At 38.1% G+C, this 14,361-nt stretch overlaps 2 protein-coding genes across 2 annotated transcripts; both read left to right on the top strand.

Moving 5' to 3' along the window:
- Positions 1-5,366: 5,366 nt before the first annotated feature.
- On the top strand, positions 5,367-6,344 carry LOC146313963 (trace amine-associated receptor 4-like). Its single transcript, XM_084737365.1, has one exon. The coding sequence runs from the start codon at positions 5,436-5,438 to the stop codon at positions 6,342-6,344; it is 909 nt and encodes a 302-aa protein (XP_084593491.1). The 5' UTR covers positions 5,367-5,435.
- Positions 6,345-11,730: 5,386 nt separating this feature from the next.
- LOC146313962 (trace amine-associated receptor 1-like) lies at positions 11,731-12,958 on the top strand. The gene has a single exon (XM_084737364.1). The coding sequence runs from the start codon at positions 11,731-11,733 to the stop codon at positions 12,589-12,591; it is 861 nt and encodes a 286-aa protein (XP_084593490.1). The 3' UTR covers positions 12,592-12,958.
- Positions 12,959-14,361: the final 1,403 nt, after the last annotated feature.

The following is a 14,361-nucleotide window of genomic DNA, read 5'->3' as shown; positions in this document are numbered from 1 at the left end:
TAATATGGCCATCAAGGCAAATCGAAAAACATGCTGCATCTGTCTCTGGTGATATGAAGAGCAATTAAATACTCAAAGACACAATATCTGACTTTGTCTCTTATTCCTAATTATTCTCCCTGTGGTTCACATGATATGACTGTTTTCTATTTTTGACCAATCCATGTGTTTCAATACTCACAGGACAAAAGTCAGTCATGTTTCTTTCACCTAAGAAACACAGCCAAACTTAAGTTGATGGTGTCAAGAAATTAAATGGAGATTGTAATACATGTCTAATACATTATCTCATCATGTTTGAACTACTGGATTTCAGTCAGCTTCTCATGCTCAGAATAGGTGCATGGGGCACAGAGGCCCTACTGGACTCTGCTGTTGTGTCACCCTGCTAAGGCTAGAGCTGCAAACGGGTCTGCAGGGACCCCCCTTACTAGTCGTCTGCATCCACGGAGAGATCCAGAATTACCATCACCCACATCAATGTATGGTTCACAAGAGGCACCTTTGAGGCAATGGATGGGGTGGTGGAAAATTAGTATCAGTACTGATAGGGCAGGACAGCCCTGTATTCAGATGTTTGTGAGCTCATTGCAGGTGAAACCTTGCAAGGAAGGAAACACAACCAAACCACCTGGGCCCAACCACCTCTACAACTGGCCCACCTTAAATGACTGGAAGAACATATGTTTTCTTAACTTTTATTTTTCATTACTAAAATCAGCATTTTAATACACCCTTAAGACAAAAAAGTTCCCATTTGACAAAAAGACAACATTTATTTGGCTATTATCACATGTGAGGTCTGGACCAATCACAATGGGTCATAATTTGTCGCACCAGATATGTTACGCTTGCGCACGCACGTCACACTATGGTGGTTGTTCAGCAGAAATGATGACCAGTGTACTGAGGAAAGTTTATCGATTTATTTTATACATGCAAATGCATTTTTCATCAAAACCAGAAGGTCTATAAAATGTAGACAAAACAGGAGGTAGAGCTGAATATTGCTGCCTGACTTGTTTGTCTTCAGATGACCTTCACAGCACAGATAGTTAAGTTTATGAATGAACAGCGCATCGCAGCGCTCTCTCCCTCCTGTTAAAAGTCATTGTAGCTCACCCATTATTCTGATCGCTTCGTTTCTCTCTCTCCTTCCAATCAATTTAAAGAGTAATCCAGCCACATCAAATGAAAATGCATTAAAAAGGAATAAAATGACAGTTTTCTTAATGAATTGATATACTGATCTACTTGATCCATAGTGAAAACATAGATAAGGAGATATTCTGTGCCATTTGAAAGAAATATAAACTGCAGACTGAAACTGTTAAAAAGATTTTAAAAGTGTCATAATCAACTGGAAGTGCTCGTCGCCATCCACAGTATGATACTGGTGATTCACCAAGTTGGGTCTTGTACAGCCATGCGGAGTATCTACAGTCTGACAGCCATGTTGGATCAAAGCCAGACTGACGGTGGTGACCGGTCTGCAGCGTTTTACTGCGTGCTTCAGTGGGAGGGCTGGAACAGGTGTGTTTGGGTATAGTCATGGCGACGTTAACAGGGGCAGGAGATTGGCAAGCGCTGTGGTCGGGGCTGGGAGAGATGCTCTCATTTTGGCTAACACTGGCCGCAGAGCTACCTGTGCTTCCCGCCTCGCCACATACGTATTCTGTGAGAGGGGAGCAAGGGGTGAGACCTGACCATCACAGAGGAGAGGAGAAATGCATTGTAATGAATGTAATGAAACAACTCATTCGACTCTGAAATTGCACAAATTAGAGTTAGCTTTTTTATTTGATAAAAAGAACACCTGATATAGGCCCTTTTGATTAAAATAAAAATTAAATAATGGAATAAAAAAGAGAAGAATTTCTGGGTGGGCATCTTGTTGGCAGGGCGGGAGCGTCTGTTTGGGGGGTAGGGCGCCCTGCCAAACAAACTATAAGGGAAACACTGATGTCACATTAGCCAATCACAACACAGGGGTTCTGTATGGCGATCAGAACCCATTTTTACAATAGCCAATCATAAAGCAGGGGGTTTTACAACAACCAATCAAAAACAGCGAAACAGCCAGTCACAACATAGGGGAGTTTTACACCATCCAGTCACAGCACAGCAGTATTTTTCAGCAGGCAATCACAGCAGAGGTGTAACTCACAACGCAGGGGGATTATATGGCAGCCAATTGCAGCACAGAGAGATTTTACAACAGCCAGTCACAGTACAGGGGATTTTATGGCGGCCAATTATAGCAATTTTTTTTTTTTTTTTTTGCAACAGCTGATCACAACAAAGGACATTTTACAATAGCCAGTCACAACATCTGGTCATTTTAAACCAGCTTATAACAATACAGATGTTTTTTATAACAGCCGATCACAAACTAATTAGTTATTGCAGCCCTAATTTACTGCTACCACCCACCATCAAATAAAATGAAATGAAAATGAAGAACCTTTATTACTTTATGGAGCCGTATGAAAATGTGACAGACTATTCTTTAGGATAAAAAGGTTCTTCAACAAGTGAAGAACCAGCAAGCATTTAGAAGAACCATTAAAGAACCAATCCATTCATCTATGGTTTCTTTTACAGCTGGTTTCGATCAGCTTTCAGAATGATCATTTCTGGGAAAATATTTCAAGATGATTTTACTCATTCTAAGCTCTCTTGACTCATTATTTCAAGTGCTGAAATGTCAGTAACGTTGTCAGTGATTTCGCACTGAAGGTGTTCATCTTTTACACATCATGTCATATATACACACACAAACTGTCACTGTAATACGGATAAAGTGTCTATATCTCAACTTCACATATAACAGTACATAGTAAACCACATATCCTGTAATCTTCATTTGAATGAATGTACATAAATGTAGGATCTATATATCTTATTGTTGCCTCATTTACTGTATTTATTCAGATGTTGTACAGAAAGATATAAATCAGTTAAGTTAGCAACAAGTTGGACACTATTAACATTATGAAGACAACAGTGAAGATGGATAACTTCTAGGCTGCAGTGTACAAAAACAGCTAAAAAGTGTCTGCCTATTCATTATAAGGAAATAACAGTTGTGGATGTATACTTTATCATCCTCTATCATACAAACTCTTTTTAGTGCAAGATAATGAAAAAAAATAAATAAAAAATTGGCCTATGATGAACAGGGCTGGGTATCGTTTAAAAAAATGATGGTACCAGTACCAACACCAACAGTTGATGCTTAGTCTGTTTGCCTTTGCAAATTTACTTGTCATAAAAGTAAATATTCAGTTAAAATATACTCTGAGTAAATATTACCATGTTAGATTGTTAAAAGTAAGAGGTAAGTTTAGAGGGTAAAGAAAAATGTATATGATGATGATTTTATATGAAAGATCTATTAAACAGAGCTACACATTTAGGCTACAAAATAACTACATTAATATGTCAGCTGTCACAAAATACACATCATACAACAATATATTCATTTTCTAAGGAAGGAGACTTTCCAGCCTCTTAAAACAACACCAACATCAATTTATACTTCCACCTTCCTCAGTGTCATCTCTAGGAAAAGTGTTCAAGTAGAGAGAATTTAAAAAGTCTGTTTCTCATAATGAAAAATGTACAAACAGTTAAAACAATTACTGACAATTAAAAATGTTCATGTCAAATGTACAACAGAGAAGTAAGTTTATACTATTTTCTGCTTTGTTTAGGTCAAACAAACATGAAACAGCTCCAATATTGCTAGTGACTAATGTGTTGCAAGATAAAATGTCCATACTGCAAAGAACGATACTTTGGTCCAGGGCCTAACGGCCAGGCACAGCTCCCGAGTTCTTTTTTTTCCTGACTAACAGATAAATGAAAACTTTGTTGAGCTTTGAAATATCCCTTACAATAATAAGTACCTCCTTGATTTCAGAAGTGATGGTGGGGCTTCATTGGGGTCATCAGGAAGAATTTCGTTTAGGTGTTGATTTTTTTCAGCGACAGCAGGGGTAGACCTTCATTGGGGTTAATAAGTCGGCACCTTTCTACACTGGTGTTTTGTCCACTGACCTCCCAAGTTGGCAAGCAGTGTCTTGTTGAATGTTACCTAAATGGTTACCAAACCATTGCTGCAAAAACGAGACCACAAGACCAGGTCTTGATCTCTATCTTTGAGGCTTGCATTGTACCACTTATGGGTCATCAGATGGGCAACCTCCTTCACTGGTGTTTCACTGATAGGCCCACAACACCTCCAGATACTGGCCTCCCAGGTGGACCACCCGCCACTTTTACTCCTTCCTAGAGTTTCCTTATCAAGTTAAAGCTCAGGTCAGGTCCATTCTCTTCAGCCATAGCCAGTTGCTGCTAGACTCTTGTAGCTTCCTGTAGAAACAGCCCTTGAACTTCTCTCTCCTTTTCTAGAACCCGGTGGTTGATTTAGCAACAAAATATCTGCAGCCTGCCTCCTGGTAATACTCTGCAGGCTTGTGGCTCTGCCTCATCTGCTGTGTGTGCACATTTCAGTTTTTTCCGTTCATATGCTCCACGCCCTGCAGCCTCCTGCAGGACAGTTAGATCCATAATGCATTGCATCTTCTGTGAGGGGGGCCACAAGACCAGGTCTGGCGTGAGATTTGTCTGATATCTCCAAAAGCGTAAAGTAGTTTCATAGGTTTATTTAAGGAAAGTTTTTGATACTGCTTCACAGTCCACAATAAAGTGGATCATTATGTAACTGTGGAAGTAGTACACACACAAAAAATAGTTTTATGATTACTTATCATATTGAACTCCATGACATGCCACTCCCCTAACTATGATATGTTAATGAGCCCAGAAACTCTGGTGTGACTGCTCAGTGGCTCAGAGTGGTACACGTTTATAGATATGATATAAAATGCAGGTTTTAAATGTGGGAGGTGGACCTCACCATACGTGCTCCAGACAGTTTCAGGGGATGTTCAGTGGATGGAAATTAAAACAAATACATTAGTTATTACATTATTTATCAAAAGAAAATTAGATAGAAAAGCCTAAATGTGAGTGGTTTTGTTGAACAGATAGTTCAGAGAAACAGAAGTTTTGGGGAGTTTCAATATTTGTTTTGTTGTTTGTTTGTTTTTTTACTTTCTAAGAGTCAGAAACTGATAGATGAATTCGTAATTTTTTATGTATTTAGTGTATTCTAAAGTTTTGTAAAACAAAATATTAGGTTATGGTGGGTCAATTGTTGATCAGCTATATAATAAAATAACAATTTACATAATTTGTCTCTACATACAACTAGATACTTTTCATTTTCTTGATTTAAGACATGTTATTTCAAATGTTACTTCACTACAAATGACCATTTATTCATGGCAACAAAATTCTTTGTCAACAGGTCTGATGATGTTTTTGAGGACAAACATCTCTGCAATGAATCAACAAATGTATCTGGCATGAGATCAGTCACCACCACCATGTATTTATTATGTATTTTTGTTGGTTCTTTATCAGTTCTTATAATGTGTGGAAACCTTCTTGTAATAACCTCCATCATTTACTTCAAACAGCTCCACACTCCTACAAACTTCCTCATCCTCTCTCTCACTGTGGCTGACCTGCTTGTTGGAGTTGTAGTTTTGCCTTTTAGCACAATTCTGGCTGTAAACTCTTGTTGGTATTTTCAAGGTTTACTCTGTAAGATAAGAGGCAGCTTTGACATCTTTCTGGTCACATCTTCTATGTGGAACTTGTGTTGTATTTCTGTTGACAGATATTATGCTGTGTGTCAGCCTCTGAGGTACAGAACTAAAATAAATGTCTGTGTTACTGTGATCATGATCCTAGTGAGCTGGATTGTTTCTGCTCTAAATGCAATTGGTATCGCAATTTCAGGCATGAACCGAGGACAATCTAACAGAAGATGTGTCTTATTTCAAAATAAAAATTTAGCAGCTCAACTCATTAGTTTGGGGTTTTATCTCCCAGTTATCATAATGGTCACCATCTACCTAAAGATTTTGATTGTGGCACAGAGACAGGCACGCAGCATCCAGAACACAACCTGTCAGAGCACAAAGTCTGGAAGCAAGATGGAGAGAAAGGCCACCAAAACTCTGGCTATTGTGATGGGAGTTTTTCTGATTTGTTGGATTCCTTTCTTTCCTCTTATGAACTTTAACCCTTTGACTAATTTCAAAATACCAGCTCCAGTGATTGCATCATTTAAGTGGCTCGGATGGTTAAATTCGATGCTCAATCCATTCATCTATGGTTTCTTTTACAGCTGGTTTCGATCAGCTTTCAGAATGATCATTTCTGGGAAAATATTTCATGGTGATTTTACTCATTCTAAGCTCTCTTGACTGTGAGATGACTCTGACTTTGCTCAGATGTCTGTAAAGTAATCAGTAGTTTAAAACTCAAGATTTCCATCTTTTATAATGAATGTCACAAAGTATCTGTCTCTACAACTTAACTGCACTTTTATCACAAAACAGTAAACAAAATGCACAGTAATCGCAATATGAATGTCTGGGAATGTATGTAGGATCTCTCAAAGTTTGCCTCATTTACTTTATTTATTTAGACACAGTATGATCTAAATCAGTCAATTTAGTGACAAGTTGTACACAATAATATGAAGATTGTACTGACAAAATTTAACAATGCATACTTTAAATTCTGTCATACGAGCATACAGAGTAAATGTTCTTATGGCCTATGATGAATGTGAAAGGGTCAGTTGAAAGGGTAAGGAATCTATTACATATGATGACGATGATGGTGATATGTATTAAATTATATTTACTAACGTTATATTTAATATAAGTTACAAAATAAAGTGCATAAACCTGTTAATTGCCACAAAGTGAGCCATCATGTCCAAACTGACAATAATAATAATAATAATAATAATAATAATAATAATAATAATAATAACAATAATAATAATAACTTCATTTATATAGCACCTTTAAAAACTGAGTTTAAATAAATTGTTTTGACAGACAAAGCAAAAGAGCAGGATACCCCAGAGGCACAATCACAACAGGCCAACACAATAAAGGCCAAACAGGAGCAAGAAAAAAAATAATTAACAGAAGCAATGGACGCTAAAACCTAGTACAACAATACAAAACAGTAAAATAGATAAGGGGAACACAAGACAAAAATAACAATAATAATAAATAAAATAGAGGGGGGAGATTTCTGGAATAGAATAGATTTTTGCAGTCTGTTAAATTAACTGATTATCATCATACAGCTGCCTACTTTAGTGTCATTACTGGTAGAAGTGTTCAAGTAGAGACACCTAAAAAAAAAGAAGCTATTTCTTATTATGAAAAATTAATGTGCGAATGAAAATTTAACACAAGCAGCAATAATTAAAAGTGTTAATGTCAAATGTTATGATGTAATGATTATTGAGTTTGAGTAACCAAATAGTTTGGTGCTCTCATGAGTTAGATGTACAACAGTGAAGTAAATTAATGCTTTGCTCAGTGTTGTTCAACACCAATGCTCCCCTGATTCCAATTAAGTGTAAGTGCTCCAATATTGCAGTGACTACCGTGTTACAAGAGACAATGTCCTTATTGCAACAATCCCCAGATAATTTTAACCTGTGTGTCACAGACAGGCGCAGCCCCACTGTTTGTTTGTTTTTTTCTGAAAATGAATAAATGAAAACTTAAGATTCTTCTCACTGACTAGTTGATCTGTAAATATCTTTTCCCTTTCATGAGGGACAGTGAGGGGTAATTGGTTCATTGGGGTTAGCACGAATAACCAGTGGTGTAATGAGTCAGCACTGGGCCCTCATGCAAGATTATCAAACCCTGCCCATCACAATCAGACACGATATGACATAATGTCAGTGAATGAAAGAAGTGAAAGCATGCAGCTTTAAAACAACCAACAACAGTCAAATGTACAGCAGTGATACAGAGGAGGAGTCATAATAGCAGGGCCAAGATAGTGATCAACTCTGACAAAATCTGGTGATGGAGCAGCATGACAGATTAAAGTGTCATGGCTGTCAGAGCAGCTTCTCATATATGAAAACTAACAGGTGACGGCACACCTTTACATGGAAGAAAATACAGTAAACTATAACAGGTGACGGCGCACCTTTACATGGAAGAAAATCAGTAAACTATAACAGGTGACGGCGCACCTTTACATGGATGAAAATACAGTAAACTATAACAGGTGACGGCGCACCTTTACATGGAAGAAAATACAGTAAACTATAACAGGTGACGGCGCACCTTTACATGGATGAAAATACAGTAAACTATAACAGGTGACGGCGCACCTTTACATGGAAGAAAATCAGTAAACTATAACAGGTGACGGCGCACCTTTACATGGAAGAAAATCCAGTAAACTATAACAGGTGACGGCGCACCTTTACATGGAAGAAAATCCAGTAAACTATAACAGGTGACGGCGCACCTTTACATGGAAGAAAATACAGTAAACTATAACAGGTGACGGCGCACCTTTACATGGATGAAAATACAGTAAACTATAACAGGTGACGGCGCACCTTTACATGGAAGAAAATACAGTAAACTATAACAGGTGACGGCGCACCTTTACATGGATGAAAATACAGTAAACTATAACAGGTGACGGCGCACCTTTACATGGATGAAAATACAGTAAACTATAACAGGTGACGGCGCACCTTTACATGGATGAAAATACAGTAAACTATAACAGGTGACGGCGCACCTTTACATGGAAGAAAATACAGTAAACTATAACAGGTGACGGCGCACCTTTACATGGAAGAAAATACAGTAAACTATAACAGGTGACGGCGCACCTTTACATGGAAGAAAATACAGTAAACTATAACAGGTGACGGCGCACCTTTACATGGAAGAAAATACAGTAAACTATAACAGGTGACGGCGCACCTTTACATGGAAGAAAATACAGTAAACTATAACAGGTGACGGCGCACCTTTACATGGAAGAAAATACAGTAAACTATAACAGGTGACGGCGCACCTTTACATGGAAGAAAATACAGTAAACTATAACAGGTGACGGCGCACCTTTACATGGAAGAAAATACAGTAAACTATAACAGGTGACGGCGCACCTTTACATGGAAGAAAATACAGTAAACTATAACAGGTGACGGCGCACCTTTACATGGAAGAAAATACAGTAAACTATAACAGGTGACGGCGCACCTTTACATGGAAGAAAATACAGTAAACTATAACAGGTGACGGCGCACCTTTACATGGAAGAAAATACAGTAAACTATAACAGGTGACAGCGCACCTTCACACGGCTGGAAATGCACTAAACCAGTATTCCCCAACCCTGGTCCTCAGGGCCCACCGCCCTGCATGTTTTAGATGTTTCCCTGCTTCAACATACCTGATTCAAATGATCAGATTGTTGTCAGGCTTCTGCAGAGGCTTGATGACCCAGCAAGAGGCCATGCACATCAATGAGAAATTTTGCAGAAACACTATACCCAGTATTTTTTGCTGTAATGATGGTACTCATTCAGGCACCATCTAAAAACAGGGACCTGTTCATAAACAGGAAAGAGTTTCACTCCATTAATGTCCAAGCTGGGTGTGATGCAGACATGAAATTAACTGATGTTGTAATGCGCTGGTAGGGGTCAGCGCATGACGAGCGCATCTTGAGGGAAAGTGCGCTTACAAGAGTGTGTGAGGAGGGACAGCTTTCTGGGATGATGCTGGACAATGGTGTCAACCCTTTTTAAAGACGTGGCTCATCACACCTGCCACTGTGCCCCAGACCGAGCAGAACAGGCAGTACAATTATGTGCACTCACAGACAAGGTCGACCATCGAGCACCGCATGGGAGTGACAAACACAGTGCTAAACGTAGCGCTATTTATTTACGTACTGGAGCGCACCTGAAATACACGCATGCATCCATGAGCACACTTAAACTGTGGCTTTCTTTCAATTTATTTCACTACTGTTCCCATAAAAACAAGTATTCCCTCATTAGTCAACTATAACTGACCAAATATTGGAGCGATTTTATGAATAGTTTCATCATGTTGAGAATATTACCCAGCTGTCAGGACACATGAGCTCTCTCTCTTTCTCTCTTTCTGCTGTGACTCCAAGAAAAAATTAAAAAGACAACTCTGCACAAACTGCACTCAGAGCCACATGCTTTAAAGATGATTGGCTCTTCAAAATAGTGTGTACAAGCTTAAACGAAAGCTGTCTGTGTGCTGCAACACCCAACTTGTGACAAAAACACTGAGAGGAAAAAATTGACATTGGACTGTTTTGGAGCACTGCCAAATTCTCTCACTTTCTGTTTCTCTCTGAACGAGGAGGAGGGGGAAAAAAACAGCTTTCTGGTTACAACTCTGCTGCACGCTCAGTGTAGAAAGACAGCAGTGGAAGTAGCAGCATCACAGCAGCAACACTGTCAGTGTGCTGCCATGATGTACTGGTTCCTGACAATGAGAAGGAAGAACTGCACTGACTGCACTGACTCTCCATGCGAAAAGATGAGAAGTTTAACAACTGGAAGTCAGCAATTTTTTTTTTTTTTTTTAATATTTTTGTCAAACTGCTCTTTTAAAGTGTAGAAAGTACAAAGCCAAAAACTTTATTAATTATTTTCTGATGACTCTGATGCTGCCTCATAGCCCAACATGGATTGTCATATGACTGTATAATAATTACAGTAAGAAATTCTAAATTTATTTGCTTTAAAATGACTTCTTCCAGTCATACTGATTAAAAAAGAGATAACTTAAAACTGTGTATTGTTTTGGGTGTATTCTGGACCAAGTGCAGCCGACTGAAAAACGCACACGCAGTCACTGAGCTGAGCAGACCAGCCAACAAGAGACAAGCAACAGCGAAGTTGGGACCAGGTGGAGAAGTCAGGACCAGGAGAGACTGTGATGACAGACGGACTCACCAAGCAGCCACAGGGACAGGCAGGCAAAACAAGGAACGAAGAGACAGATGTCACAGTCAGGGACAGAAGGCTGTGGTGAATATCCGGGAACCAGACAAGGCAGGAGAGTCAGAGACGGGCAGGGTATGAATGCTGGAAAATCTCACATGGACGCAGTAGAATGATCTGGCCAGAAGTGAAAGTGCTGGAGAGGCTTTATGCTGGGCTGATTATGGATGAGCTGCAGCTGAGCTTGCAGGTGGGTAGAGTTGGGCTGATGAGGTGGAAGTGGCTGACAGGTAGAGAGGAAAACTACTGAGGCAGAGTGAGAGGAGGGAAACTGGGCCTGCAGAACTGTGGCATGTATAGGTTATGCGAACATACACACATACACAAGAACTTGTATGAATACTCATATTGAGCTACTTTAATGCCACTCCCCTGAACATGATATGCTAATGAGCCCAGAGTAATAACTCTAATCTGACTGCTCAGTGGCACACAGGGCAAGAGCTCCCATCAGTACAGATGGACAAAGAAAAGAGACAGGGAATACAGAGCACTAAAATGAACTGAGAATCTCTGTACAGAAAACTAGCTATTGTTAATGTTCTTATTTTAAGACATTTTATTGCAGATGTTATCTCACTATTACTGATCATTTATGCATGGAACCTAAATTCTTTGTCAACAGGTCTGATGATGCTTTTGAGGACAAACATCTCTGCAATGAATCAGCAAATGTATCTGGCATGAGATCAGTCACCACCACCATGTATTTATTATGTATTTTTGTTGGTTCTCTATCACTTCTTATAATGTGTGGAAACCTTCTTGTAATAACCTCCATCATTTACTTCAAACAGCTTCACACTCCTACAAATTTCCTCATCCTCTCTCTTGCTGTATCTGACCTGCTTGTTGGAGTTGTAGTTTTGCCTTTTAGCACAATGCTGGCTGTAAACTCTTGTTGGTTTTTTCAAGGTTTACTCTGTAAGTTACGAAGCTGCTTTGATCTCTTTCTGGTTGCATGTTCCATTTGGAACTTGTGCTTTATTTCTATTGACAGATATTTTGCTGTGTGTCAGCCTCTGAGGTACAGAAGTATAATAAATGTCCGTGGTAGTGTGATCATGATCCTGATAACCTGGATTGTTTCTGCTTTACTTGCAAACAGCGTTACATTTTTGAGTGTGTACCAAGGACATTCTAACAGCAGGTGTGTCTTATTTCAAGATAAAAGTTTAGCAAATATGGGAATTGTTTTGGGGTTTTATCTCCCAGCTATCATAATGTCTTTAATCTACCTAAAGATTTTGATTGTGGCACAGAGACAGGCACGCAGCATCCAGAACACAACCTGTCAGAGAACAAAGTCTGAAAGTAAGATGGAGAGAAAGGCGACTAAAACTCTGGCTATTGTGATGGGAGTTTTTCTGATCAGTTGGTCTCCTTTCTGTCTCTGTATGACCTTTAACCCTTTGACTAATTTCAAAATACCAACTCCCTTGATTGCATCATTTAAGTGGCTTGGATGGTCAAATTCGATGCTCAATCCATTCATCTATGGTTTCTTTTACAGCTGGTTTCGATCAGCTTTCAGAATGATCATTTCTGGGAAAATATTTCATCGTGATTTTACTCATTTTAAGCTTTTGACTAAAGCCACTAAGTGCTGAAATGTCAGTAAAGCCATCAGTCATTTTGCATGTGAGATTTACATCTTTTACAATGCATGTCATATATAAATTTACCTAAAAATGTAAACTGTACTATGCATGAAGTATCTGTATGTATAACTCATCTGCACAGATAGCAGTACATAGTGAACAATTTATACATTAATCTTGATGTGAATGTCTCTGAATCAAAGTAGGATCTATATACCTTATTGTTTGCCTCTTTTACTGTATTTATTCAGATGTTTCACAGTAAGATCAAAATCAGTGAATTCAGCAACAAGTTGTACATTATCCACAATATGAAGATTATAGTTGAGATGGATAACTTCTAGGATTCACTGAACAAAAATAGCCACAGTAAAAAGTGTCTGAGTTTTGTAAGAAAAATAACAAAGTTATGGCACATCATCATTTGCAGGCACTTCTTTGCTCAAGACAATCACTTCTAATTCTTTTTTGATTCTGACACTAGTTTTTATGGCCTGTGATGATCATAACCATTTATTGTGTCCACAGTGCAGCATGTGTACACTGAGTCATGAGTGGAGGCTCTGCTTGCCTTTGTGAGCACAGTTTCAAGATTAAAATCAAGGATGAGAATAGTACTAGAATGTTTTACCTAAGTAAAAGTTAATTTATTTGTCTTACAAGTAAAAAAAAATAGATCAGTTAAAATGTACCCTGAGTGAATGTAACTGTATTACATTGTTAAAAGTGAAAGGGGCAGTTCAGGGGTAATGAAAAAAATGTATATGTTATGTTATACACATATATACATGTTTGATGTTATATAATATATATATATATATATATATTGAATTAATGTTAGTGCCCTTATGTCCAAACCAACAAAATTTTCCATTTCTATCGAAAGGGAGTTTTCAGCCTGTTAAAAAAAAATGATTATGATCATACAGCTGCCTTCTTCAGTGTCATCAAAGGTTTCAAGTAGAGGCACAAAATTACTTAATTATTAAAACATTATAAATTAACATTTAACAGCATCTATAAATACAATTTTTAAATGTGATGATATTATAATTATTGTGTTTTAGTAACTAAATGGTTTGGTGTTTAAACGTTGAGTTTGATGCACAGCAGACAATGTTTTATAAGTTCATGGTGAGCTCAGTCTGGTTTAGTACAGTCAGTTTTAGTAATGTGCACCACCAGTCAGCTGATGCAGAGGTGCCTGTCCATCTGCATATACATATGAGTTATAAAGTGAAATAAAGAATACAGTACCAATAATTCTCACCACTCTTTCAATTTGGTAAAACAGTTTATTTATAATTTAAAAAAAATAAATGATTTGGGAAATACATCTACTGTTCATTGACAACTCAATGAACCATGAACATAATTTTACAGCAAACACATTTTTTTGGGGCCAATGACCAACAGTCTCGTTTCACTGCTCTTTAAAATTTAATTTTCACATCTTGATCTGACTCTTTACCAGCAGAAAGTTCATTAGCACTCAGACAGATGTTGAACAAGCCATTAAAATAACAATAAACAGTACATTAGAGCCCACTGTGTGCAAGGGAGGCCAAAAATGGCCGAGCTTTGCTTGTGACACTGCACTTTTGCTGCTGCTTAGCTAACATGTGTTATTGCTTACCAAAATCAATAACACAAGTTATTGAAAACCAAAATTTCCTTTTCCACACCGATGCACATAACAGATTTACTTTACCTACACACTATGATTTTATTACAGGACTCCAACCTAAATTTAGTGATTCAACATGATGTAACTTATAG

Source organism: Lutjanus erythropterus, chromosome 15 (assembly GCF_056507025.1).
Source record: "Lutjanus erythropterus isolate fLutEry1 chromosome 15, fLutEry1.hap2, whole genome shotgun sequence".
Lineage (NCBI taxonomy): Eukaryota > Metazoa > Chordata > Actinopteri > Lutjaniformes > Lutjanidae > Lutjanus > Lutjanus erythropterus.
This window is presented reverse-complemented; position numbering and strand designations above follow the sequence as displayed.